Consider the following 27,909-nt stretch of genomic DNA (forward strand, 5'->3'; position numbering starts at 1 on the left):
CAATGAAAATGTCAAATTACTTGCAACCCCCCCCCCCCAAGGAATACACTCAGCATTACAGATGGATGGGGAAAAACATTTACTGCAGTTAATTATTAATCTTCCTGTTGGCCTGTAATTTTATATCATAATTTCATAATATTGCCATACAAATACTGACTGCCGTCTACTATTAACTGCTCTGTAAGCCACTAATTATGATCATTGTGCCCTTTCTCATCTTTCATCACCATGGTAACATTCAGATCATTTTTAACATGCTGATAATGAAGCTTGTGGAATTTCGGCCCAGTGGTTCTAGCATATCAAAATAGAGAATGGGAACCTAGTCTGGAAAATGGCAGCAGGGTGCAAAGCTGCGGATGAAATCCTCCGTTCTGGTGCCAACTCACGGCCAAAGCACCAACGCAGGGTCTGGGCCTTGTGCGGAATCGGCAGCTGGGTGACCATAAGTGATTCTCCTGTGTGTTAAAGAGCAAAGGCTTGGCAGAACCTCCAGCAGAGGTACAGCTGGCCTGTGGGCATGCGACCGGACCGGGAGGGACTCTGCAGGCAGCGAGTGACCACTCTGTCAGCAGTGATCCTTTATACTCATGTTAATGACATGCAGCATCAGTAAAAACCTCAATCTGAAATGACCAGGCAAGGAGGGAAGAGTGTAGGAACAGTGGCATGGTGAGGTCCACCAACATGTAAAATCATGCAGGGAGATGCCCGGTTATGCTCCGACAGAGTACTCCTGGCCATACCGCGTCTGACTAATCTCAAAATAGAGCTGCACGTGCTTAATTAAAATGGCTTATTTATATAGCAAGATTGTCATTGTCGGTGATCCTAAAATTCCCGGATTCTGAAAATGTTTTCTCTCCTTGTTATATGATGAGACGCCTTCCCAGCTTCCTGTAGCACTGTCAGGGAAGTGCCTGTCCACTAAAAAGTCAGATGCCCAAATATGGCCTTCATGCAGGTTGGCCATTGCACTACACAGGTACTGGGGCAGCTCCAGAACAATCAACACCCAGAAGTATAATTTATACTGTGTCCCAGCTTCAGATTAATGCAGAACGTCATGCACACGAGGACGCATTTATATCGCTTTTTTCATCAGTGGAAAACTGACAGGAGAAGACGCATTTCTCCATATTTGGTGAGCTTGCATTGACTTAAGAGTCAAGCGCATAACCCTTTAAAATACAATCACGCTGAAAGGCTCAACACTGACATCTTGTGGTGAGAATGTCAACGCCCTGACATTCCTACAAGCGTCGAGACAGCGTTCGGCAAACTATTAGTAATCTTTTTTGATATATTATCTTAGGAAATATAAATATTAGGCTTCAAATGTCTTAATTTTAGCTGTGGTTTTTAGAACAAATCAAAGTTACCTGTTTTAGTAACGACAGACCAGACGCGTCTTTGCTTTCTACCGAAACACACAGGTCACATGAAACGAAAAAACGTTCTTTGAAACCCTTTATTGTCAATGAATACAAAAAAATATTTTTTGAAGCCAGATAAATAGTATACATACGCCATTATCCATTACTGCTGTAGGTTCATAGCCATTTAATTTAAGGGTAAAAGCGAACAATATGAGAACAGCTGTTTCTTTCCACTCCAGTAAAATGCTTCATACTAGATAGTGTTCACCATAGATATATATTTGAATATCTTAATTACAAAGATTAAAAAAAAGCTCAAGAACTTCCATTCATAGTGGCTTAGTGAGAAATGGGACAATGAATACCACCTTTGATACATACGTGAAGCATACAGTAACCCCGAGATGGACACATCTCCTTATCCAACAGTTCAAATGCATCTCGATGCATGCTTACGGGATGCACACACACACGCATGTACATATATTTATATTATATATATACGCACGTACGCTCACTCACGAACTGTAGCATTTGAAACACTGAAACATCTTGTAGGGAATGACATTTTATCTTCCGGGAAATTTACTAATCGGAGGAGGACGGTACGTGAGAGGAGTATGACATCACTGGGAAACCTATTAGGATCTAATTAGGACATGAGAAATCGGATTCAGCTTGTCTCTCAAAGGAATACGCTAGAGGCTACGTGGAGCGGATGCTGTATGGACTACAGACTAAGGCACTAAAACTACACAGGTCAGACAAGCAGTGAGCAGGGGGGCCGGGGACGAGGACGTGAAATGACCCAGTGTCACGATGGCAAGCAGTGTCGTGCGACTCAATGCATGAAGAAAATGGACTAAACATAAATATGAGCGGAGAAAAACGATGGCTGAAAACAGAACGTAACATTAATTATGTGCAGTGTTTAAAAAAAGTACAAATATCAGTGCATTCTACAGTGTCAGCGTTGGTGAGTAAAAGTGGCGCCGTCCGTCCGCTTCGCCCTAAATCCACGCATGCTCAACGAGACAGGGAACGATCTGGTCTCACGCTGTCCGCTTGCTAAAGAAGGGGTTTCTTACACTACGGACACTCACAGATGAGCATATTCCCAAAAATCAATTTAAACTGGCAAAAAGGCACTACCACAGGAAGAGTTTAACCTAAAGCAAAGCCAAGCCAGTGTTTTTCATGGACCTTCTTAGTGTCTCAACTGTCAATTCACCCCAAAACACACTTATTAAAGATCCGGTTGTTTTGCTTGTGTAACCAATGCAGCGAAACACTGAAAACCTGACATCAAAACAGGAAGAATGTATAGCCTATATTAAACGACTTGAGCCACACAGAGGACCTTTAGATTTAAGAAGAACCAAGCGGACATCTGCTAACAGACCGCAGATCCCGCAGCTTCCAGGCAAGCGGATCTATATCTAGATTGACTTCGGTTTCACTTCTGCTGGTCCTGCGTGCGGTCTTCAGAAAGCCTAGTGGTCATTAAGAAAACGCAGTCTGGTTACAATGCGGTAGTCATTGCAATTATAAGTGGCTTTGATTACTAACTAATATTGAGCGGTGAAAGTGTGATATGTTCCATCCTATGTGTACTGAGGAGACATGCAGAGGGAGGCGGGGGAGCGGGTTCAGGACGCATCCTCGACAACCAGACTCCATCCCGCTCCGATGTGTTTCAGCCCCTTCAAACTGTATTGCATTAGTTAGTTAGTTTAGGAGACAGCTTCGAAAGGATGCGTGGCTCAATGCATACTAACGGACTGCACTTGGACTGCGATCTGTAATGGTGACAGGCTGCCCGAATGGGACAGACGCAAGCACTGCCACTGCGATCTGCAGGACGTACTGCAAACGGCGGCAAGAGTTACACAAAAAACTGCCCTTTAGGGGGAAAAAAAAAAAATATTTCACACAGTAAAACACATCCAAACGACTGAAAGTTACAGGTAGATTATCTTAAAGATGATGACCTTCTTTAGGTGGAGCACTGACATTGCATTTGCCATCTACATTCTTAAAGAAACAAAGGATAGTTAAAGATGGCTTTGACCTGATGCCTCAAAAATTTAATTCTCATGTCACAGCAGATAATGCAGCCAAGAACTATCTGAGCCCCAGAAACGAAAGACGGCATCTCCACAGGTTTTCCGCACTGGGGTCAGATTGAGTGAGTAGGTCCCACTTTTACATTCACACTGCCCAATGTGTGTAGCCTCACAACTGCACCAGCAAAAATTCTTTTCTCCTGAAATTATCCAAATCGAGCTGTGTGTGTGTGCATGCGGGTGTGTCATTCAGGTGCTCATTCGACCTTATTCCCATCTCTGCTTTCTGATGGGGGAGAAGCATGTCTAGGTGCTTTTAAAAGGGTGCAGGGACGTCTATGCAGGAGGAGTTATGGGTTCAGACCAAACGAATATCTGATGAGAAGCAGCTTCAGCAGAAAGGGAGATGGCTCCCTTTAATGGAGATGGGGAGTGTGGCACTCTCCTGGGTTTATACACATGCACGCATACACACGCAGCTCTATTGGTCCGTGATGGGAAGGGGGCGGGGCTGGGAAGGGGGCGGGGCTGGTCAGTTCTCATCCTCTCGCAGCTCACTGGGAAGGAACTTGTACTGCTGCTGTCGGATCTGGGCCAGCTTCTTTCGGGCCTCCTCCAGCTCACGCTCCTTCCTCAGCATCTCCTCCTGGGCAGCGATGATCTGCGTGCGGGGAGGAGTTGCGCTCCCTGTTAGCCTTTGTCACACTCTGCGTGCGAGGAGGTCCCAGAGCTACCTGAGCACAGGGCTGACCCGTCCGGTTCATAACTATGGCTGCGGCAGAGCATATCTGCTGTACAAAGGCAAAACACTAACTGCATAACTGTGAATTTCATCAAAATTCAGTTGTGACCAAAATCAGGTCACTTAGGATCAGTTTTATCACATGATAAAATATTTTATTTGAGCTATGCTTGAATTTGAAGACTGTTATTTACCTATCTGCTACATATACAGTACGAGTGGCTAATCAAAACATTTTAAAGGCCTTTTTCTTAGTTTCATTATCAGTGTAGTTTCTGTATTTTGCTATTGTAGGACAGATATGTTATACAGCAGTGGCAGACGCACACTTGGCCCAGTAAACGGGGATAATCACACACACACAGGAACAGGAAGTGCGCAAACACCAAAGCCGTCTGTCTCCATGGAACGGCAAACCAGCGGCACTCATGATCAGCCATCCTGACACAGTTGGAAGCACAGGTGTCTGACACCGGCGTTTAGGGCTGGGGGGGGGGGGGTCCTCTAATGAATGGGTAGGGAGAGGATTCATACAATGAAGCCCCATTTCCTGAGCTGACTGTCAATGGCGGATCAAGGCGGTCCTGCGGGAGGCCCATAGGGAACAATGCAGTGCAATATAGGAAGTAACTCAGGGCAAATCGAGACGAGGCTACCAGGTGCTCAGACCGAACCCAAAGGCAGTGGGATGACAGATGCAAGGAGGCGGGAACAAGGCGTCACCTACGGTTCCACCCTATCGGAAATTTGGGTGCAGATTAAAGGAGTAATGAGGCCTTTGGTCAAAAAGGAATTTGAAGAATTTGTTTCAAAGGACTGGGAATGACTGATAACGGAGACATTCCTTCAGTCCTGATTGAGAAAACACCCACTGGACCATGAAGGAATTTCATCTGCGAAGGGCTGGACAGCCACGTGACGCGATTGGACAGACCACCGGCCAGGCACGGCCCCCGAAGCCAAGCCTCACCTGAGCGATTCCTCCCACAAATTTGGTCTTCACCACCACACTGTCGTCGTCTGCCTTGTCGAAGGCTGCCTTCTGCGCCGCCCTCACCAGGTTATCGGATGCCCGCTTCACGGCGTTCCCGGCAGCCTTCGGGAAACGGAGTGGGCGGTCACCACTGCGACCAATCAACGGTTTTGCCCACTAGCAAATGGGAGTTGCCTGGGTGTGGAGATACCTGCAGCCTCCGCATGGCCTCCGAGTCCTGGTCAGCCTTGACCTTGCAGGCCACCAGAAGCTGGGCGGTGGAGGCAGCGACCTGCTTGGCTGAGGAGATGAGCTTCTCCTCGCTGGCGTGACCCTGCACCGAGGCATTGGCTGCCTCACACAGGTTACTGGTGGCAGCAGCTACCATGCGGGCCTTCAGGAGGAAGCAGGGGACAGGAGGAGCCATTTAACCCAAGGAGGGTGAACATTTACTGCTACAAACCCCCCACCCATGTCCAAGGGCTAAACGACGAAACTCACAGCAGAAATGAGGCCTTGAGACCACTGACCATCGTCCACAGCATTAGCAGGGATGGAGCCCACCTGAAAAACAGAGCAGTTAAAGAAACTGTGTCCCACACCTCAGCTCCAGTCTCTTCGGCGCACAGACTCACCTTGCCCTGTGCCACCAGTTCTCTCTGCGCAGCAGACGCCGATTTCACCAGGGCGCTGGTCGCTGCGGCGATGGATTTTGCTGCCTCCAAGATCTGCTCCTCGAAGTCCAGGGATTCGTCTGCTTGCTGAGAGTGAAATGAGTCCGTCAGTCCCCAGCAAAGTTAACAAGGTCCAGTCAGAAGGGAAACATGCAACTCAGGGACAGATTAAACTGCGGAAGCTCAATGATACCTATTACAGCTCAGATGCGCTCAAATGCCAGGCACCATACATAAAAATAGACTGAACAAACGCGATCTGCATTATATGTCACAAAAATACAGACTGAACAAAATGCCAACTGCATTAAAAAAGCACAGACTGGCCAAATGCCAACAGTCATATCACAAAAACATAGACTGACCAAAGCACTGGAAAGCAAGTGTGTAGTGTGGTAGCCATCACTGGTGGTGCCATGAGGCCTTGTGATGGGCACCCAGTTATGTGAGGAGGACTCAAGGGAACCAGACGTGTAGCACACAGTCCAATCTTCCTCCTCTCTACTTACAGCCACTGGACTTTGCCTCGCTACCGGCTCAAGCGAGCTGGATGAACGCTTGCGTATTCCCCCCCCGTCCCACGCCATGCTGACTACATTTCAAAGCCTAGGGGTCTTCTATACTCATCTTGGTAAAAAATAAATGAATTTATCAAATTTTTGATAAACTTCAAAACTCATTTACATTTATAAATGCATGCAAGAATGTTTAAAAGCCTTTGTCAGTAGGGAATGAAAAATTAGACTCAAATATAAATTTTGCCAAAAATCATATTTTGAAAAAGCATCATCAAGGGACATGCATATAAAACCCTACAGATTTCCTCTTCTGATTAACCACCTCTATTAGAAACATTTTAATTATAAGCAAATAATCCCTCTGATATTCTGCAAGAACACGGCCTACATGAATTCAGTAGACATGCCCCCACATGCACTTACAAAGTTGGTCTTCCTATCTAAATGGACACCATCCATTCATTTCTATGGGAAAAACCCTAATCCCGGTCACGACACCCATAACCCCCACCCAGCCCTAACCTTAACCATAAGTAACCAAGCAAAATATGAGACTTTTAGCATTTTTAATTTTTTGATTGTGTTCAGATTTTTATAAAACTGAGGTTATCTAAATGGGGACCTGAAGAAGTGTCCCCAAAAGGAAGGAAGTTTCAGGTTTTACTGCACTTTGGGGACAATTTGGTCCCCAAATGTGATCTATGCAAACACACACGCGCACACACACACACACACACACACACACACACACACACACACACACACGCACACGCACACGCACACACACGCACACACACACACACGCACACACACACACACGCACACACACACACACACACACACAGACAGACTCCATGGGTGACATCGTGTGGTGAAGACTGGGAACTGCAGCTTCATATAAAGGGGGTTCAGATTTATGTCCGGTCATAGCTGCCCGTCCTGAGGTCGAGCGCAACGCGACACACAAACATCCTTCATTGTGATGCGTAAAACACGCTAAAGAACATCTGACAACTAAAGCAATGACTCTCCAAGCCAAAAAAAAAGCAAAATTAAGAGTCAACACAGAAACAGCAAGAACATCTAAGCATTCCTGAATCACCTCAGGACAGCGGAGGAGCACACAGAAAGCATGTGTCTGGAGACAGGGCGGGACACTGTAGGAATATGTTTGATATATAGTTGGACTGAATAACAACCTAATATATCAAACATATCAGACAGAGCCCTGCAGAGCAGGATTCCAGCTTTAAAACCGGGTGACAGAACAACAGCAGGTCAAGCAGTGACCACTTAGACAGGGACACAGGACGAGTGGGGGGGGGGAGGGGGGCGCAGGGGGAGGGTGGAGCCTCTCCACACTGCCCAGAAGACAATCGGACAAGACCATAAGATCACCCGACCTGACCTGGTTCAGACGAATGCAACTGCAATCCCTGTTTGTGTTTTATAGACATAACAATAGTAATCAGAGAAGCAGAAACCTGCACCACGAAAATGAGGAACCGACGCCCGAGAATAGCTGAGAGTGCGAGTGCGAGTGAGAGTGAGAGTGAGAGTGAGAGTGAGAGTGCGAGTGCGAGTGAGAGTGAGAGTGAGAGTGAGAGTGCATCTCCCTGATCCAGGCACACAGACCGGGCTTATCTGCCGTCCCCAGGACGGTCGTTGGAAACGAGGCCAACATAAGGCAAACAGAGACTCCTTCGAACACACTTCTGCTCTGAAATTCAACACCATCACCAAGCACCCCCCCCCCACCCACCAAAGATACAGAGGGGGCACAATATTTAAAGCAGGCTTCAGAAAGTTCACCTCTAAGCCCTAAAGCGATACAAAGTATTTCAAGAAGAATGCAGGATGAGAAGGCCGGCATGCGCGGCTTGTGATTAATCCAGCTGGCTCTGTTCAAAGACAGCAGGGGCCACGGGGGCCACAACATGGGCTCCGGCCGGCCCAGCATGGGGGGAGTGGGGCAGCATAACCGCGGGCAGGCAAGGTGCTGCCTGCAGCCCAAATGCCGAGTATGGAAAACGGCATGACACTGGCTGACTGGCACAGAGGTACAGACCGCACACTCAGTTCATACAAATTCATACAGGTTCACACAGCATTTTTAGTTTTTTGATTGCAGTCAGAGATTTTTTTTTTATCAAATTGAGTTTCCCCTTTCGGGGACCAAAAAAAACGGTCCCCACAATGTAAAAAAAAATAAATAAACAAACAAACAGATTTATCAAATTGTGCGGAAATCTCGTCCAAGATGCAATTACAGAAACGTACACACACACACACACACACACACACACACACACACACACACACGGAGAGACCCATACCTTGGGCTTCGCTCGAGGCTTCAGCTGCTCCAGCTTCTTAGCCGCTGCCTCGATGGATGCTGCCGCCCCCAGCAGCTCCGTCTCCGCAATGATGGTGGGGTCCTCAGGGTCCACCCACTCTGTGCCTGAAAGGCCACCGCAGCCCCGTGAGGCCTCCCCCTCAGGTACAGGGGCATGTCTGAGAGGCATCATGCCATCGTGACACGGGGTGTCGTGACCTCACCCCATGTGCCCCCCCCCCCCATATGGCCTGAATGCAGCTGTAGTCAATGCTGCTCTGTGGTCAATGATTGGACCCCGACTCTGAGTGAAAGTGTGCAGTGGCTAAGCACAGCATGCAACTGCGTTTAGCTGCGTAGGAACCAGAGCTGCGCAGATCGCATGGTTTTATACAGGATTCTCACAGTGTCGCCATGATGATGTGTGGAGATGAGATGATGAAAGTACTAAAAACTCTTGCCTGCCCCGTACATGGGAGGCGAAGTCGACGACAAAGAGTGTGTGGTCAACTTACCCCCGTCTGAGGCAAGAGAGAAAGACAAAGGCTGGTTACCTTGGTGATGGGGAGTCCCAGTCTCTCGAGCACTGGGGGTCACATGACTAGCATACTGCCCAAGGCGGGTTTGAAAGTTCAGACACGCAGTCGAGGGCCATTATTTATGCAGTGTGTCATGCTGACATGCAAAACCAGAGTGAGGACATCACTGCGTTTACACCCCCACGTCTGACACTCAGTTAGACCCCCATCATTAGCATGAAGTTTACAGCCCTATCGTTAACACTGAGTTTACATTCCTATGGTTAACACCGATTTTACACCCGTGACCGTCTCCATTTACACCTCCCCCCCCCCCCCCCCCCCAGTCCCCAAGGCTGCCTGGGCCTGCTCACCTTTCATGACCTCTGCCGTCTGGATGAGCTCTGTGACTGCGCTGGCCACACGCTTGGAGAATGTGGGTAGCTGCTGCTTCTGCTCCGGGATCGGTTTCTGGAGAACCTGCTCACACACACACACACACACGGTCAGAGCCCCCACCCAGCCCCACAGCCTGGATCGCAGAGCCCACCTGCCCCCTGCCTTACCAACAGCACTTGCTCCAGCAGCTCAATGTATCCCAGAGTGCACTCTGTGCCAAACGCCAAGGCCTTGGCTCGTACGTCCTCGGCCACCTCCGGGTGGAAAGCCGCTTGCTGCGGGGGTGGAGATTTATACTTTACAGCGAGCAGGGGAGTCAGCCTACCCATCAACAGCCCCGTCAGACAGAGACAAACATTCAGCTCACAGAGGTGTGTACAGAGTGGCCACGTCCAGCCGGGATGCATGGCAACCGGGCCGCCCCCGCCTTCTTAATGACAGAGCGTGAAGAGCTGCGCTAACAAATAGCTACGCCAGGCCAAACTAAACGCTGACCGAGCACTATTGACATCTCTGCACTGGGCCATTCAAGCACCAGGAGACTTGTGACAAATGGCTGGAGAAAAAGGCGAAGCAGGCAAGTTCCTCTACTGGGTTCGTAATGCGGACTGTTCTCAAAGTATGGGGGCCAGAAAGCCGTACATCCCCAAGCTGGCTGAGGGATCGGACACGTCGAGAGCAGGACGAACGGCAAGCCAACAGCGTCCCGGTGTGGGCGGAGCCGACGGCTGTTTGGGCACCTTGCAGGTGCCGAGCATGTCGGAGATGGCTTTGCGGCTCATGTTCGCCGTGGAGATCACGTCCTCCTGGCGTGCCGAGTTGCCGGCGGCTACTGCTTTGGCTGTTGCCGTGGTGATACCCTTGGTCATGCGGATGAACTCCTCCGGAGTGGTCGACCTCTCGGGGATGTCCTTGGATTGGAAGACCTGCAAACATCAGTGATGTCAGAGACCCAAACATATAGCTACCTAACTGAACACGTGTTCCTGAACAAACAGAAGACCTCAAATTCAGGACTGAACCTCCAACAGAACCTCCAGTCCAGACTCACAAATATCACCATCTCCAGCCGTTTATGTCCTTGGACTCATGTTAATAAATATTACAGCTAAAGCCATGGATTTGAATTAATGGCTAAAACTCCAGCAGCAGCTAAGCTGGGATTTAATGTGGGTAGCTGTGCGATCAGACAGTAGGCAGCAGGGGGCGCCAACGCACCGTCAGCTCCTGCTTGATGCACTCGATGGTGGCTTCCAGGGCCCGCGTCCCCCGGGTGGCCTCGTCCTCTACCGCCTTCACGGTCTTCAGTAGAGACGTCACATTGGTCACCATCACCTGTGACAAGAACGGCAGACAGGCTGGGCATCACCGACCGTAAACTGATCTGAGAGACAAGGTGGAGATCACAGTGCGCGTACGTCTCCATGTGAGGCAGAAGTAAGACCGCCATCCTTAAAGAAGCGAGGCCTTTGACTTCCTTATAACAGTGCAGGTTTTGTCTTGTGACCCATGCCAGCCTCTCCCATGACATTCAGTCACATGATGCTCATATCGAAGCTCAGGGAAATTTCACATCTAGCTGCCATGTTTCTGATGGAAAACTGTGTGCAAGTTACAGCACAAGCAGGCCATGGCCCCCTCTTCCCCTGTGACTGAGCTTTCCACAGCAGTGTTCAGCTGGATGCCGTCACTGTCAGCACTGGGGAGAAGCAGTAAACAGAACCTGCCCCCCCCCCCCCCCCAAAACCGGCAATCTGCCAGGAACGACATTAATACCACCGAGTCAGGGGTTTGACGGAGCAAGCGATGCCTGGTCTTCAACTTAAGCTAAATAAAGGAAGCCGGGCCGAGGAAACTTTGTTTTATTTTAGTACCCGGGGGGGGGGGGGGGGACCCCTTGCCTGTCACCCATGTGGGAGACCTGAGGGATTAAGCTGTCTTTTGCTGTCCTTATAAAGCCATTATTTCGGTAATGCTTGCCCGAAGGAGAATAAAAATCATAGTGCGAGGAGGCTGCAGTTGTAGGAGTAGGAGGGGAAGGAGGTGACAGTGAGTTTCTCACACACACAGCATCACTGTTCAGCTAGAAGCACAAGGAGCTTCATGGACACCTGAGCATGGGTGAATCAGAGGTGGGGCGAGTCAGAGGCACGGACACCTCCGTGGACACCCGAGTGGGGGTGAATCAGAGGCACGGGCACCTCTGTGGACACCCGAGTGGGGGTGAATCAGAGGCACGGACACCTCCGTGGACACCCGAGTGGGGGTGAATCAGAGGCACGGGCACCTCCGTGGACACCCGAGTGGGGGCGAGTCAGAGGCACGGGCACCTCCGTGGACACCCGAGTGGGGGCGAGTCAGAGGCACGGGCACCTCCGTGGACACCCGAGTGGGGGCGAGTCAGAGGCACGGGCACCTCCGTGGACACCCGAGTGGGGGCGAATCAGAGGCACGGGCACCTCCGTGGACACCCGAGTGGGGGCGAATCAGAGGCACGGGCACCTCCGTGGACACCCGAGTGGGGGCGAATCAGAGGCACGGGCATCTCCGTGGACACCCGAGTGGGGGCGAGTCAGAGGCACGGGCACCTCCGTGGACACCCGAGTGGGGGCGAGTCAGAGGCACGGGCACCTCCGTGGACACCCGAGTGGGGGCGAGTCAGAGGCACGGGTACCTCCGTGGACACCCGAGTGGGGGCGAGTCAGAGGCACGGGCACCTCCGTGGACACCCGAGTGGGGGCGAGTCAGAGGCACGGGCACCTCCGTGGACACCCGAGTGGGGGCGAGTCAGAGGCACGGGCACCTCCGTGGACACCCGAGTGGGGCCGAGTCAGAGGCACGGGCACCTCCGTGGATGCCCAAAACTGAGTGAGTCAGAGGCACAGAGTGTGACTGAACCAGAGGCACAGGTAGCTCTGTGGATGCCTGAACGAGGGCCTGTCTGCCCGGGGCCATACCTTAGCAGCGCTCTTCAGCTGGTACATAGACGGGTCATCAGCAGACTTCCCTGCAGCGCATTTTGTAGCCCCTATCAGATCAGCCAGGGCCTTGGCCACATCCTTCACTGCATTGATGAGCACCACCTAGAGGTTGGAGGACCATTACGATCAGGCAAACACTGTGTACAGCGCAACCACTCAAATTATTTCACACTCCCTATTGGTTACCTGTGTTTCCGGGTCATCAGAGCCGATGCTGGAGGCACCCAGCTTGACCACGTCTGTGAGCTGGGTGATGGTGTTGGCGGAGGACTGGGCAGCCTGTGCCAGCCTCTCCTGGCTGGATGCCGCCCCAGACACCAGCATCTTAGTGTCCTCCACCAGAGCCTTGGCCGTTTTCAAGATGTTCTCCCTGTGCAACAACAGGATCACAGGTGACATGGTGAGGGGCGTACCCACACCTTAACAAGGGCAACGGCCGGACCCTTTCCCATCCGAGCAGCAATAACCTGAAAACAATCTCAAACGCGTGTTTGGTTGCTGTTTATGTTTATATACAAACTGTACATCTATGCAGTTGGTGGTCAATGAAAGCAAAGGGCGAGATGAACTTCCTTGAATGACCCTGAACGCCCGACCTACAGTGAGTTGTGTTAAATACGCAGAATCTCTGGACACAGTGACAAAGGGATTTTTCAACTGAACCGAGTCGTTTCTGCTTGAGTTCTCTCTGCTTTTCCGTCCAAGAATTTCTCTGCGCATGTGGAACAATTCGTCCCTCCCCAGTGCAGACCGCAGCCCGTCGGCGATCCTCGCCTCACCTGTGGTCGGCGAAGGACTCGTCGTTTTCGGCATTTAGCGTGCCGGCGGAGGCGAACATGATAGTGGTGTCCAGGTCAGCGATGATGCCGGAGACGGCGCTGCCGGCCGTGATGCACGCCTGGGTGCCTTTGTTTCCCGCCTGCAGAGCCGACAGTACCAAGGAGACCTGCGGGGTAGGCAGGGGGCGGAGCCAGCGAGTCGGATCACATGGTTACCGAAGAAACAGTGTCACTCGCGCGCACTGGCAGTGTCACCCACAAAAGACATTTGCACAGGCAGCATCTCCGTGGCGGTAATTACGGCATCATGCAGCCAGATAGCACATGAATGAGCAGGGGCTGCTGGGACAGGAAGTGAGAGATGTGGCACAGGAGAGAGGGGCCTGCTGTCAGTCCTTCACAAGCCACTTAATGAAAAACACACTTTAAATGAGTCTCAGGCTTCGGAGCACTTTACAAATACACCCGCAAGTTACACAAGGCCGCAACAAACATCAAGCCGAATCGAGTAAATGGGCGGAACCGAGTGGAGAAAATGGAAACCATCGGGGACGGCGTCAGCAATCACGACTGGGAAACCCGTCCGAGTGGTGCAGTCATGTGGTGGACAGCGCCCCCGAGTGGCTGGCCTGCGTCACAGCCTTTTGGGATTAACAAAAGCAAGACTACACAGGTACAAGACACTGTCTATGAAGGAGCGACACATCGCTGCTGAACTCGCATCCCACACCTTAGAGGTAAGACCATGCCGCAGCGTCCACCACAAAAAAAACACGCATTTGCATGGGGCTCCTTTGCATGGAGCGATCGCTGGTCTGCGGGCCCCTACCTTCTCGGTGACGGCACGGGCACTCTCGATGAGCTCCTTCTTGCTGAAGCTGTCCGTGGGGCTGAGCTGTAGGGCCCCAGCCTTCTGCACCAGCAGGATGCAGCCGTGGCCCAGCTCCTGCACCCGTGTCCGGATCTGGAAGCCGATCTGCGGGCACAGCAGTCCGTCACGACTTTGTATACCTTTAACAGAGCTCCACTACATCACGTAAAAAACGAACAGACGACTCAAACACAAAGTAAATGCAGAGGTTAGCTGTCTTTCATTTTTTAATCAGACTGGCTAATAACACGTCATTTGGGCCTGGATTCGCTGACAGAAGATGCCGCTTATGGGGGCCGATCTTGTGCAGCTCGGTCTCTCTTTCTTACCTCCTCCGGCTCGGCGGTGGCGGCTGCGAGGCGCCCCTGCAGGGCCAACTGGCTATAGTCGGCTGTCACCTGCGAGGCCAGCCCCCCCAGCTCCTCCGGGCTGGTCACCGACTTGGTCATCTGTGGCGGGGATGGGGGCACAGATTTCCACGGTTACTGAGCGCAGGAAGGGGTGCGGCGAACTTTCACGACGGCTCAGTGGTTCACCCACCATCTCCTGGGTCGTGACGGCGACGGCCTTGGAGAACTTCACCATGGTGGTCTGGTAATCCACGAAGGAGCCCTCAGGCTCAGGGGGGGTGCCTTCATCCAGCTGGGGGAGTAAGGAGTTGCCGATAGCATTAGGCCCGAATGTTAGCATAAGGCAAGTGTGGGCAAAAGGGGGCGACGGGTGTCTTATCCAGCAAAGGGGGCTCTCAAGGGCCTTACAGAGGGGGCCTCTATCTTAGCGAGGTCAGTGAAGTTACTTTATGGACAGTGCGCCCCCCCCCCCCCCCCCCGACTTACCCTGCCCATGGCCTCGGCAATAGACTCCACCATGCCTCCCACCATGCCCACTTCACTAGCGGCTTCGTTCAGGGTCACCATGATGTCGTCAACAGCCTCCTTCATCAGCTGGGCTGCCTCGGCGATGGCGTCGTGGGTGTGCGCCGCCTGGGGGAGCGGGGACACAGCGGGGGGAGGGGGGATCATCATCAGCATCATCATGATCATCATCATCAAAAAGGCTACGCAGGCAATTGAGGCGAACCTTGGGGTTGCCTCCGCCCTCCTTAGCAGCGTATAGCATCTGCAGAGCCGACTCAGCCAGAGTCTTTGTCTGGTCCATGATGGTCATCTGCTGCTGGTGATCAAGGATCTTGGAGGCCACCCCCACAGATGCCACGATGAGCGGCTCGAAGTAGCTGGCCAGCCGGGTGACCTGCGGCAGGCGAGACATGACCGGGTCAGGCTCCAACCGCAGCGTCATGCTGTAACCGGCGTGTTTGTGCGCGCGCACTCAGAGGCACACCTTGTGGCCCAGCTGCGCGGCCTCCCCCCTTGCCGCTGTGGTGATGGGGTCGATGAGGTGTCCGATCTCCTGCACGGCAGACGTCAGCTGCTCCTGCAGGGCCTGTGGAGATGGTACAGACCGTGAAAGCGCCGCATGGAAGCTGCCAGGGATCGCAGGAGACTCTAACCCAGAGGGAGTCAGGCTGGAGAAAACCGGGACACCAAAAACTAGGGCCGTCAGACTGAATTCAGGCGTCAAAAAGGCACAAACCCAGCAGGTTCCTGAAGTGTGGGGTCCTTAACGATGAAGAAATGGGTTAGCACTATGTCAAAGACGTGTGCTACTGAGTCACGGGGGGGGGGGGGTTCGTGCAGGCCAGGGGTATATACAGGGGCGCTGCCGCGGGGGCACAGGCTGAGCTGAAAGCTAATTTGCCCACAGTGTGAACCTTCCCATCACCTACTGATTCAAAAAATACTACTGGCTAATGATACAGTACTGTGGGAATTATAGCCTCTCTTCCGTCCCCCAGCTTAAAAAAAATCCTCAAATCTCCCCTGGCAAAGGCAGAGCCATGAGCCGGCACCGTACTGATTACCTCCAGGGAGATGTCATCTCGGCTGGGGAGGCTCTGGTTGACGGCAGCCAGGGACGCCTGCTCGATGTCCCGGATGCACTTGTTGATGTTGTCGATGGAGGAGTCGCACTCCCTCTGCCCCGGAGCTTTATCTCTGGGGGGTGGGGAGGGGGACAGAGTAACATGGTGTGTCTGCCGTCAAGGGGGGGGGGGCCTGGGGGCGCCCTGCTCCGGCAGCCAAGTCACCCCCTGAAGATCCAAGTACCAACACGAGGATTCTCCCTGTTACTTACAGGGGAATTCCACTAAAACGATATAAGAGCCTTTGGATAATCCCCAGATGTCGTCCTGGGCATCCAGAAACTAATTATATTACATGCTGCATGAACAGAGCACATTGCATTCTGCACAGGGAAAAGAAACTCATTCTCCAATAACATGGGTAAAGGTTTCTGTTCCACTTTGCAAAGGGTCTAATCGAGGCCCAATCTGTTTTCCTCAGTCGGTGAATAGAGATCGCTATCAGCCCTGACAGCAAGCTTTATACCAATAGGTCCCCCACCGAATATCATTCCAATATTTTTATTTACATTACAAGACCGTAGAACAAAACTGGCAGCTTCCAGCTCAGATTCCCCGGCCAGGAAGAATACGGTCATTTTATTACTTAGAAAAACACGAGGCTGGCCACTTGGTGCAAATCTGTAATAAAGTTACTGTAATGTAACACAATGACCCATTTTTAGAAGAATTTCACGTTGAGGCCGGGGGCACCACAAAATAAAATGTGGAACAGTCTTGCTTGTTGTTCTGGCTCTGAGTAACGACTATTTTAGCATAAAGGAGAGCATTTCCAACATGAGGCTCTTTAAAAAAAGAAAAGAAAAAGAAATTTGTATATTATGGAGTGAAGAAAGACCTGAAGAAGATGGAGACAGGAACCATGAACGAGGGAGCAAAGAGAAGCTGGCCAAGTCGGTGCTGGGGGACGAACCTGATGGCCGTGATGAGGCTCTTGATGGAGTCCGAGACGGTGCGTGAGTGGCTGGCCAAGATGGACCAAGTGGGCGGGTCCTTTGGGTTGATGACCAATGAGCGAGCAGTCTTGAGGAGCTCAGTGGAGCTGTCCAGCATGGCGCGAGCGGATTGGATGATGGGCTCCTGAGCTGCCGAGCCCTGCACATGTTGGGAAGACATGGTCACTGGCTAACTGCTAACCTCCAATGGGCGCCACTGAAACACGGGACCGGACTCCAGCTTAGGTTTCTGGGTATTACTGAAAAATTCATGACTGGGATCAAAAGGGTCTCTGTACATGATTCATATTTTTCTTAATTTACTAAGCCACCTGTTGAATACCTATAAGGGGACGTCAGCAGATTAATATAATTACTCAAAACCAGACATAGAGCTCATGCAGAATGAACTCCTGAGGTCACCACCCTCTAATGCTGTGACCATGGATGGTCTGCTTCTCCTTTTGAGTTTGGTTAAGAAGCTCAGGGTTACACCAACTGCACCAAAGCAGAGAGACGAGCAGCTGTAACTGGCGAAGGATTCGGGTCATAGTGGCACTCAGTACCTCGCTGCTGATCTGCGCGGGGATGCTGGCGAATTCCGGGTTCGAGGCAAATGTGGTGAGGTTCTCCACAGCCTGGATGAGGGGCGTCGTGGCCACGCGGCATTTGTCCCGGTTCTCCTCGGAGAAGTCGCCATCCAGGGCCTGCAGGGGGCAACAGTGAGTGGTGCCACCTTCAGCCATTAATACTGGGGATAATTCCAAACCCCACCCCACACCAGCAGCAGATGTTTAATGGGGAGTTGAGGAGCCGGCCCACCTTGATGGTCTTGACGAGGTTGGCCGTGCTGTTGGCAACCTCCTTGGCTGACTGGACGAAGTGCCTCTTGGCCACGGGGTTGGCCGTCTTAGACGAGGCCAGGCGGCAGGCGTTGCAGAGCGCTGATGTGTGTTTGGCGACGATTGTGGCTGCCGACAGCACCTGGTGGTGAATGAGACATTCAGACCGTGTTTACTAGGGCGGGGGACAACATGGGAGTCAGGCAGTTCGATCTCAGGAGGACAATCTTTAAAGTAAGTCTTCCCAATCAGCTGGGATGCGCTGACCTGGGACGGGCTGCTGGCCGGGTCCACCAGGTTCTGGCAGGCCATCTGAATGGCCTGATTGGCTCGAGCGAACTGGATGGGGTCCACCAAGCCCTGGTGGCCTGACTGGCTGTTCGGGTCAGACACACCGACTAAGTAAGAGGCCTTCAGAGAAGAGGAGGAGGAGGAGAAAAACGCCACTCAGCAAGGATCTGATCGAACATCATAACAGACACATAAGCCACGTAAAATGAACCACATTCTGAGGACAGATACAGAGAATTGTGAGCAGCGTGGGGTGGGATGGCATAAAAAAGTGGGGCATCTGACACCACCCTCCAAGCAGGGGGCGCCACATGGCAGGAGCCCCGCTGGCCTCACCTGTCCTCCAGCCTCAGTCAGGCCGCATAAGGCTTTGGAGGCCACGCCCACACACTCCCCGAAAGCTGGCACGTCTCCCGTCTTGCAGTTTTGAGAAATGCCCGCCATAGACTCCCCGAGGACCTGGGAGGGAGCGGGGAGACGATCACACGTGTGCCCCGTCCGGCTGGAAAGACGACGCCCTCACCGGTGCCCCCTACCTTTGAGTTCTCCATGACGCTCTCGATGCAGTCGAAGTAGGAGAGGTCGCTGACCGGTTCGCTGGGGTTGTCCAGCATGCCCCTCACCGCCTGCGTGCACCGCCAGATGGGGCAGAGAGTAAATAAAAATCACGGGTTCGAGGCTGAAGGTTCCCTTAGCAAGGGGCCCTTGTCACCTCTCCATGTTTAAACCTGCGAATCGACACAAGCCTGACTGGTGTAGGGCTGCACTATTCAGCATCAGCTAAAGATGGAACTGCACAGATAGACACAGACCTACAGATACACACACACATTCATGGTAGGTGGCCGCCACTCTCTGCTTGGCAAAGGCCCAAAAGGAGGAAGAATGTTGCCTTATAAATTAAACCGAGTAGCTCCCTCCAATACAGGGGCCCTCTGGGCTAAGCAGCATTATTTAAAGAAGCTAACAGCCCACACAGAGCACTGATGTGAAGCCACAAAGACGGGGGTGCGGGATGAAGCAGGGCTGATATAACCAGTGTGTGTAGCACAAACAGGGACCATGCATCACCTGCAGAGAGCTCCAAGCGATCAAGTCTCACACAAAACTAATAGATACCAGTTCACCTGAAATAAAAACTACAGACCCAGAAAAAGGCTCAGATTAAGGCAAATTACAATATTTTTCAGGAATAACAGAACTGTCACATAGGTGCCTGGTTTCCTGGACGACAGGAGAGCGAATAGCTGGCTGGCCACCTCCATAAGCGGTGCGGACGCAGCCGTACCTCAAGCTCACGCAGGGCGTTGTCGCACTCCTTCTGCCCAGGGGCCTGCTGGGTACACAGCGTGATCAGCTGATTGATGCTCTCAGTCACGGCTCTGAAACGGGCGGGAAAGTGGGGGCAGTCAGACACAGGGCCCGGGATCCACCGGGCGGCAATGTCAGGGTCAGTGTTCATTTCGTTATTAAATTCGTTATTAAATGATTATCGGAGACGAGATCCAATCAGACCTAATGTAGTTCGCATACAGGGGTATTCAACTAGAATGTAAAGAGGTCCTGTTAGAGAGAATGTCTTGAAGCAAAGGTCCGGAAGATCATAATGTTTAACTATTTAGTGTGATATATATATATTTAAGTAGCCTATTAGTTGTATCAACATTGCATGTAATCAATATCTGACTGTCAAACAAGGTAATTCAGTACAATTCAAAAACATTTTGACAATATGTAGTCACGTGACATATAGAGCTGAACATGTATGTATGTATGTATGTATGTATTTACTAGTTTTAAAAGGACATTTTAAAAGTAGAGCTGCATTTGAAAATAAGAGAAAATAAAATGTGAAAATTGTGCATGTTTAAATAAAGTGCTTAACTTAAGCCGTAAAACCCTAATACAGCTCAAAAAGGCTGGTGACCCCTGATTTATACAGCTGTTAAAAAGAAGAAACGTCAATGAACATAAAATCAATCAGAGGAAAGTTGATTTTTGACTCTATACACTAATAGAATTGTAGCCTTGGGGTAATTATTTTGATGTTGAAAATGCTAAAATAGAATGGTTGCACTTCCTGCTACTGAGTCCTTGAGAAGAATGTTTTTTTTTCTTGATAATGGGTATAAATCCCTGATCCCATTATCGGTCTTTTTCTTTGAATGTACTTGAGAATTTCAGGTGAAACATTAAACAGCGAACAATAGCAAATAAAAATATTGCAAATATTATTTTTAGATTTTTATTTTAATAGAGAGCAGGCCTGGTGGCATTGTAGCCTGTGCACCTTTTCTTTGAGGTAATTTTATTTTTGCACTAATGGCACGACTGATTTTACAGGACTCAGTTTCCGGGTAAATAAACACGTCTGTGTTTCAAATAAGAGTGAAATCTGTGTATTTGTGTCCTGCACAGTCAGACCTTAACACCATTCCTTAACATTGGTTTCATTTCATCTTGGTGAACATCATGACTTTCAGAAATCAAAGAGAAACTTTAAACATTATACTTTGCACTATTAATTTTACGACTACATCAGCTGTAGTTTTAGGTGACTATAATCTTATGATAGTCAACTAAAACTAGACTAAAACTAAAATAATATAGATGACTAAATTATGGCAGAAACTAAATTACATTTTAGTCAAAAGATTATAACTTAAACTAAATAAAAATTTGCTGTCAAAATGAACACTAGTCAGGATAGGGTTCTGTGACAGCCATGGCGTGCATCCAATCTGCAACTGATCCGGGTGGAAATGGGCTGTCGGGGGGTGGAGGGGCAGCTACGAGCAGGATGCTCACAAGTGTCTGGGTGTGGCACGTCACGTTTAATACCTGACAGACCACGGGCGGAGAAACAGACAAAAGTTCCCAGTCAGAGACTCATTCTCCTTCAGCACATGAACAGCACCACCTGCAAAGGCATCACCCTTGGAATCTCGCCCCCCATCCCACCTGGCGGCGGCGGCCAGGAGATTCTTGGCATTGGCGGCACCGGGATCCACCGAGAGGGACTTGGCGGCCAGGAGCAGCTTGCTGGAGGCCATGGAAATGCTCTTCAGGTTCCCGATGACTTGGAACTGGTCTTCTTTGCACTAAAAAAGGCAGAATGCAACAGCAGGGCAGAAACAAAGAAGTTATTTTCACACTTGTTGGGGAGCTTGTCGCTATGCGACGAACACAAACAAGACCCACGGCCACCCCACCCCTTGCCATCTTGAGCAGCCCAAATGCAGGGCGACCCCAGGACTGCGGCTCAGCTCAAGCCTGAATAAATGAGGAGCTACATCATGATGCGAATAATGCTCTGGATAAGGGCGGCCATTAACTTAAATAAACGTTTAATGAATCAATAAAGTGGAGGCATTTAAGAATTTAGGAGCCCATCCACCCACCCATCAACCTGGAGCCCAGGCAACATGGGACACATAGCAGGGGTTCACCCTGGACAGGACGTCGGTCTGTTGTAGGGGACACAAACGCATTCACCCTATGGGCGATTTTCAGTTGCCAGTTTAGCAAACTGCATGTCTTCGGACTGGTATAAATCCAGCCAGGTGTAGGGAGGCTTCGAACCCCAACTTTGGAGGTGTGAGTGAGCAGTGCTGCCCAGAAGACGCATCATTTACTGCGTCACTTAGATGTTTCGATCTCTTACATAAATTCTGCACAGAACAAGAGACTAAACAAGCTAAAAGTAGACTGACGATATAAGCACTACCTCCGGTTCAGACCGGTCAGGCACGCCATGGCATTAAGAGTGCGGGAGGTGGATGCAGCAGTACCTGAGTGTGTCCCGCCATCTCGATACCGGCGTCCAGGAACTCGTCGAAATCCTCGCTGAACTTGCCGGATGCCACAGCCAACTGGCTGCTGGTGCCGCGGGACGAGTGGACCACCTCCCCGGCCGAGTGGTTGAGGTCGGCCGCAGTTTGGTTCAGGTCGCTCTGGGCTTCCTGGAAGGACTTGGTGGTGGGGGGAAGCTGGGGGCGGCACAGGCAGCACGCAGTCAGAACCAGCAGGGGCTGCAGTGCTGTGAGCGTGTTGCTACACTGTCAGAATACGTACCAATTTGTACTTTTGAGGGTAGAATTACTTGTCACTGGGCCCGCCAATTATACCCTAGCTGCAGGTTAATGCACCTTTTAGTATAATTTAAAGGTACAGACATGGACTCTGAGGAACGTTATAGCACCATTGGGGGTACATTAATGTTTGTTTGTACCTCGAGGAACAAAGCTGTACCAGGGTGGTATCGTTTTTTCTGACAGTGTGGAGAGACAATGTGGGGACTGTTCAGATTTGTGACGGGGGGCAGGAGCTCACGCTGTCCACCAGGAGCCTCTTGCTAGCCTCGCCGATGCTCTTCAGCGCCATGTCCACGTCCTTCTGGCCCGGCAGACAGTTGACGCAGTTATTCAGGGAGTGGGACACGGCTTTGGCCACCTGAGAACGGGGACACCGGCACATGCGCTGAGGATGGGAACCCGCAGACAGGAGACGGCCCTCGTTTGTGCTTCCGCTACAGACCGCGACATCACAGACGGCCAGGGAGCGAGGCGTGGCCAGGACAGATTGGAGCTTCAGCTATGGTTGCGAAGGAGGACGGCACAGGGGAACCCAGTAAGATGTCATCAATGAGGGCAAGGACCACCAAGCCGGTAGAGCTTTATACACTCGTTTAGCCATGGCAGGTCCCATCAAATTAGCCCCGAACAGGTACCTTACACGATACATGTGAAAGGATGCATTTATAAATGTGCTCTTACAATCTTTACCAGGGTATGTTAAGCCATTTTAAATCATATACCAAGTTCTATACGCCACGCTAGGGTTACCATATTTGGGGATATGAAAAAGAGGACATGTCTGGGAATCAGAATATTAAGGAGTTGTCACGTTCAGCAGCCAATCAGGTAGCGCTTCTCCCGTGAATATTAATCCACCCTGTAAAACAAAAAATCACGTCCAGGGAAGCACGAAAGTATGGTAACCTTACAGTTAACTCATTTTACAATCTACACACAATTGACACAATGTGTGTGCATACAAGTCTCTCAACAAAAGTCAGAAAATGCTAAGCCAACCAATGTGGAAGATGATGTTACTTGTGAGCAGCGTGACATATACCGATGACATATACCGTGACATATACCGATGTGCATATTGTTTACTGTTCAAAGTGAACGTGTGCATGGGCCTTGCAAACGCTGTGTGATCATGCGGAGTGGCTGCCGTACACTGAAAACTGGTACCTTTTCCTACCACTGGAACTTGCAAAACTGGGTCTTACGGGTTGCAGCCCTAAACCTGGACAAAGCGCCCGGACTCCCAGACAGGGGCCCCAAAAGAGGACGTGTCCTGGACACCCAGTAACCCCACGCCAAGCTGAAATAAAGCTCATTCTTTATATTTGATTTAGCGCCGTTATATTAATAAAACGTGTAGCTTTCGTTTTGGAAAAATTTATTAGCAAAATATTTTGGCTATTCTTCCAGATTCTGAAAGCAAAGATGTTTTGCATGTACACAGAAATCTAAACAAGCATCTACAGATGGGCTGCAGTAACAGAAGGGTGACAGGACCCCATATGGTCCCAGCGAAAGGGAGATAAGTGGAGCAGCCAGAATGCACGGCTCTCACGGAATCTGCCGGAAACGCGGCGGTGGCCATTTTCCTCAGCAGCACCACAGTCTGCAACTTAATTACGTACGTTACTAACTAGCTGCTAGCTTTCTTTTTTAAAAAAATGACCAAGCTTTCCTTGAATGGATTACTTTCATAATTTAACATATGTGTTTGCAGAAAGGGGGTGGGATGGTGGTGCAGTGGTTAGCACTGTTGCCTCACACTTCTGGGACCCGGGTTTGAGTCTCGCCTGGGTTACGTGTGTGTGGAGTTGGCATGTTCTCCCCATGTTGTCGTGGGGTTTCCTCCGGGTACTCCGGTTTCCCCCCACAGTCCAAAAACATGCTGAGGCTAATTGGAGTTGCTAAATTGCCCGTAGGTGTGCATGCGTGAGTGAACAGTGTGTGAGTGTGCCCTGCGATGGGCTGCCCCCCTATCCTGGGTTGTTCCCTGCCTCGTGCCCATTGCTTCCGGGATAGGTTCCGGACCCCTCGCGACCCAGTAGGATAAGCGGTTTGGAAAATGAATGGATGGATGGATGGATGGATGTTTGCAGAAGATGGAGTCGTTTTGTTCTCTTGACATTCAATGGCGGCCTTGTGGGATGAGGGTATGAATGAAAGCATCACACGGGTCTGTCTGTGAGGAAATGTCTTTACTGCACCCCTGGCAAACCTTCTAGAAAGAGCCCCAGTATCACCCGATTCACACATTGCCCTGAAAAAGATACAGGCATGTAGAAGAAAAATAAAAATGTTTTTTTCCTTAACATGGATGTTTGTTCTCTAATGTCGGAGTTTAGAGAAAGTGAGACACTGGAGAATTCTCCTTTTTGTGGGGAGTAGTTGTAGTGGTGATTACCTGGATTCAGTGATAATTAAAAACCGTTGGACGACCCATAGAATCTTCAACTCAAGAACAGTAACTAAAATTCTGAAATAGCAATTCAAATTTACAAAGGACACGAAGGAAAACGAAGGAAACTGTTACAATAAGCTTGTTATCTTTAATAACCTAGTCAGACAGGGTTACTTCATAATAAGGTACAGAAAGGTAACCGTGGTAACCATACAGTAAGGTTGCCATGGTTACCGAGTCAGAACGGGGCCCGATTCCTCACCTGTGCCAGCCTCTGTTGGCTCTCGGCGTCCCCCGGGGAGACCAGGGCCTGCTTGGCCTCATGAATCAGCATGGCAGAGCCCTCCATCACATCGCGGGCCGAGTCCAACATGGCCGCTGCCGACTGGGGGTCCATGGTGGAGGCGGCCACACCGCGGGCGGCTTGGGCCAGTGTCTTCAGGGCCTGAGCAGTCTCCCTGGCTGCCACACCTGGCCGGACAGCGGTGGCATGTGTTAAATTTAAAGTACACTCCAATACAGGCTGTGAGTATTACTGGATATATAAATACATACATTTATGTATGAGTATAAATAGCCTTTTCGGCAATAACTGGACCAAAACAATAAAAATGCCTGTCACCCCTTACAAGTACCGCTCTGAGGAAATGACTCAGACGATTACTTTGGCCTGAGAAAATGACAGCGGCCATATTTCTGTGAGCTATTATATCAAGACAAAACAAAAGCTAGACGTACGAGATGTGCTAAATCATCCTAAAGATCGGCGCCATTTGGGTTTAACCGAGATTTAGGAAGCCGGAGCGCAAGTCTGGCGAACGGAAACGCAGGGGGGAGCTCTGACTGATCCCAGGTCAGCATGTGAAACATCCAGGTGAGCCGTGGGATTATTCCGGATAGCGGGACGGAACACGACGCACAACTGGCGCCGCTGCTCCACAGATATGGAGATTCATGTGGTGGAAAGATCACTCTGGGATTCACAGCTAGAACCTTCCATGACCATGGCGACGGTGATGCACAGCGCCCCCCACGGGCTGCACATGGTCGTTGCTGTACCTGTGTAGTGCTCGTTGCCCTGGGCGGCACAGGTGAGAAGCTGGGCCATGGAGGAGCCCACAGCCTTGGAAGTGCTTCCGAGATCCTGGGCACACTTCTCAAGCTGAGCGAGAAGGACGCCGCCTCGTTAATGCATGTGACACTTAGCACAGTCAGTCTAGGTGGTATCTTAACATGGGGTTTTCAACTCCTAGCCAGTCCCTCCAAATGAAGAGCTCAGAGCAGGGATAAATTTGTAGGGGATAAATTTATTCCCCCTACAAGGGCTCTGTGGACCCCACAGGGGGTGGCAGACCCCAAGGTGAAAACCCCTGCATTACACTCAAAATCATTTACAGGCACAGTGGCATAAAAAATTATTAGATATGGCTGAAATGGGGGCCGTTAAATGATTTACATGCTGTAGCAGCTATATGGCTAATTAACTGTCAGGGAGACACGCGCTGACCGATTCTCCAGGGAGAGGTTTCAGCTCAGCGTCCGCGGCAGCCATCTTGGCATCCTGGAGCTCGTTTTTCAGGGTCTGAACTGTGGTGAGCGCAGAGTCGATCTCCATGGGGCCGCAGACCTCGTGAGCCTACAGACAGGCACGGAAACACACATCACACGAACTAGCTGACCCGGGAGAGGCAAACGCCGATTCACGGGGCTGTGAACACTGGCGAATGGGGAATTTTCCACTCATACAAATGCACCTTTCAAAAATGGCTGGCTGTTGAACTTCTTATATTTACCAAAATACCAGCATTTCCTCTCCTATTCCTGTTATTCTGAAGCATTGACAGGTACAACATAATGCTGCGTGAAAGAGGTTGCCTTTGCCAGCAGGGGGCGTCGTTACCTTCTGTGTAGCTGTCCGGAGCTCAGCCAAGCTGGTCGCTAGGTTCTTGGCACACTGGCCCAGCTGCATGGCAGCAGCCTGGTCTGCCACCGTGGGGACTGCAGACTTCGCGGATGCAACCATCTTACTCCCAGGCTTCAGAGAGAACAAGAAGAAATGTTTCCAGGGGAGAAGAACTATGCTGCATCTGCATTTTAACGCAATTAATCATTCGAGCAATGACTAAGGTCGATTAAGATGCAAGCAATGCAAGTCTGTAAAGTGCAGTTATTAAGACTACCCAAAGGGGGCAGCATAGAGCAGTTACCTGAAGGAAGTTCTGGCTGGCAATGATGAGTGCCAGTTGGGCGCTGAGGTCCTCAGGCTGGCCCTGGCTCCCCCGCACACCTTGGACCAACTGGGGGATGTGGTCAGCCACAGCCTGCGAGCCCCAAAGACTGTTAACACGACCATGTGCGCAGCAAGGGCACACCAGGAGACAGCCGCTCGTCTGGGACGAGGGGGAAGCGGCGTCGCCGCTTTAAGAAGCACTACCTTGCAGCTCTGCACCAGCTGCTGGTGGGCGGCCGTGTTCTTGTTGGATGCCGCGGCATTCTGGGAAGCGGCGATGGTTTGCGTGGCTGCGGCGGCCGCCTGCTTAGCGGCGTTCTGTAAAAAACACGGGGCACACGATCCATAAACGGGGATATGGGTGGGAGGGGGCTCCCCCCAATGACCCAGTGCGCATAAAATAGTTGTAATGCGCTGGTCAGTAAAATTAATGTAAAATGGCAACACGTTCAGTCAGGATCTTGCTCCCAGGGCCAGCAAAAAGCGGGAAAATTATTAAAAAGGCAAGTCATCTCGATCTCTGGGTGGGTGGATGGACTGAAGGGGAACAGAAATATCTTTGTTCGATGGAAACGAGTACAGCGGCCGCAGCGGTGCAGATCTCTGAAGACGAGAGGGAGCCGTTCCCCCCCCCTCCACGCACGCAGCGCAGGCTTCGCTTACAAGCATCCCAGACATTCCTCACATACAAGAGGCGATTGAGGCCAGGCCTTGTCGTCACCAACTCCCATTCCTCCTGTCCTTTACCGACTAAACTTCCACTTAACATTTTGGGCTAGGCTTTAAACACACTGAATGTGTCTCATAATTATGGCAGCTTGAGGGGGGTTGTTTCGGTATCACGGACTTAAGCCCGTACAAGCCAGCAGCCGTATTCAGATTCATGACATTTACAGCACA

General features: G+C 50.8%; 1 protein-coding gene across 1 annotated transcript in view; it reads right to left on the reverse strand.

Moving 5' to 3' along the window:
* Positions 1 to 1,456: 1,456 nt before the first annotated feature.
* Positions 1,457 to 27,909, reverse strand: part of tln2b (talin 2b) — a 76,284-nt gene continuing 49,831 nt past the window's right edge. The window contains exons 23-58 of the mRNA XM_048969357.1: positions 27,214 to 27,327; positions 26,987 to 27,100; positions 26,680 to 26,814; positions 26,287 to 26,415; positions 25,839 to 25,941; positions 25,042 to 25,250; positions 22,620 to 22,739; positions 22,079 to 22,276; positions 21,249 to 21,388; positions 19,576 to 19,669; positions 18,824 to 18,913; positions 18,624 to 18,746; positions 18,264 to 18,407; positions 17,977 to 18,138; positions 17,721 to 17,861; positions 17,133 to 17,314; positions 16,160 to 16,292; positions 15,580 to 15,681; positions 15,319 to 15,489; positions 15,075 to 15,221; positions 14,779 to 14,880; positions 14,568 to 14,687; positions 14,197 to 14,343; positions 13,368 to 13,534; positions 12,775 to 12,958; positions 12,565 to 12,690; positions 10,826 to 10,942; positions 10,348 to 10,533; positions 9,775 to 9,882; positions 9,583 to 9,688; positions 8,692 to 8,816; positions 5,799 to 5,924; positions 5,665 to 5,727; positions 5,375 to 5,557; positions 5,161 to 5,286; positions 1,457 to 4,109 (exon numbers count right to left, since the gene is read on the reverse strand). Of these exons, the coding sequence (XP_048825314.1) occupies positions 3,981 to 4,109; positions 5,161 to 5,286; positions 5,375 to 5,557; positions 5,665 to 5,727; positions 5,799 to 5,924; positions 8,692 to 8,816; positions 9,583 to 9,688; positions 9,775 to 9,882; positions 10,348 to 10,533; positions 10,826 to 10,942; positions 12,565 to 12,690; positions 12,775 to 12,958; positions 13,368 to 13,534; positions 14,197 to 14,343; positions 14,568 to 14,687; positions 14,779 to 14,880; positions 15,075 to 15,221; positions 15,319 to 15,489; positions 15,580 to 15,681; positions 16,160 to 16,292; positions 17,133 to 17,314; positions 17,721 to 17,861; positions 17,977 to 18,138; positions 18,264 to 18,407; positions 18,624 to 18,746; positions 18,824 to 18,913; positions 19,576 to 19,669; positions 21,249 to 21,388; positions 22,079 to 22,276; positions 22,620 to 22,739; positions 25,042 to 25,250; positions 25,839 to 25,941; positions 26,287 to 26,415; positions 26,680 to 26,814; positions 26,987 to 27,100; positions 27,214 to 27,327 (4,866 nt within the window). The 3' untranslated portion in view covers positions 1,457 to 3,980. The remainder of the gene's footprint in view (positions 4,110 to 5,160; positions 5,287 to 5,374; positions 5,558 to 5,664; positions 5,728 to 5,798; positions 5,925 to 8,691; positions 8,817 to 9,582; positions 9,689 to 9,774; positions 9,883 to 10,347; positions 10,534 to 10,825; positions 10,943 to 12,564; positions 12,691 to 12,774; positions 12,959 to 13,367; positions 13,535 to 14,196; positions 14,344 to 14,567; positions 14,688 to 14,778; positions 14,881 to 15,074; positions 15,222 to 15,318; positions 15,490 to 15,579; positions 15,682 to 16,159; positions 16,293 to 17,132; positions 17,315 to 17,720; positions 17,862 to 17,976; positions 18,139 to 18,263; positions 18,408 to 18,623; positions 18,747 to 18,823; positions 18,914 to 19,575; positions 19,670 to 21,248; positions 21,389 to 22,078; positions 22,277 to 22,619; positions 22,740 to 25,041; positions 25,251 to 25,838; positions 25,942 to 26,286; positions 26,416 to 26,679; positions 26,815 to 26,986; positions 27,101 to 27,213; positions 27,328 to 27,909) is intronic.

The sequence above is a fragment of the Brienomyrus brachyistius genome, chromosome 11, assembly GCF_023856365.1.
Source record: "Brienomyrus brachyistius isolate T26 chromosome 11, BBRACH_0.4, whole genome shotgun sequence".
NCBI lineage: Eukaryota > Metazoa > Chordata > Actinopteri > Osteoglossiformes > Mormyridae > Brienomyrus > Brienomyrus brachyistius.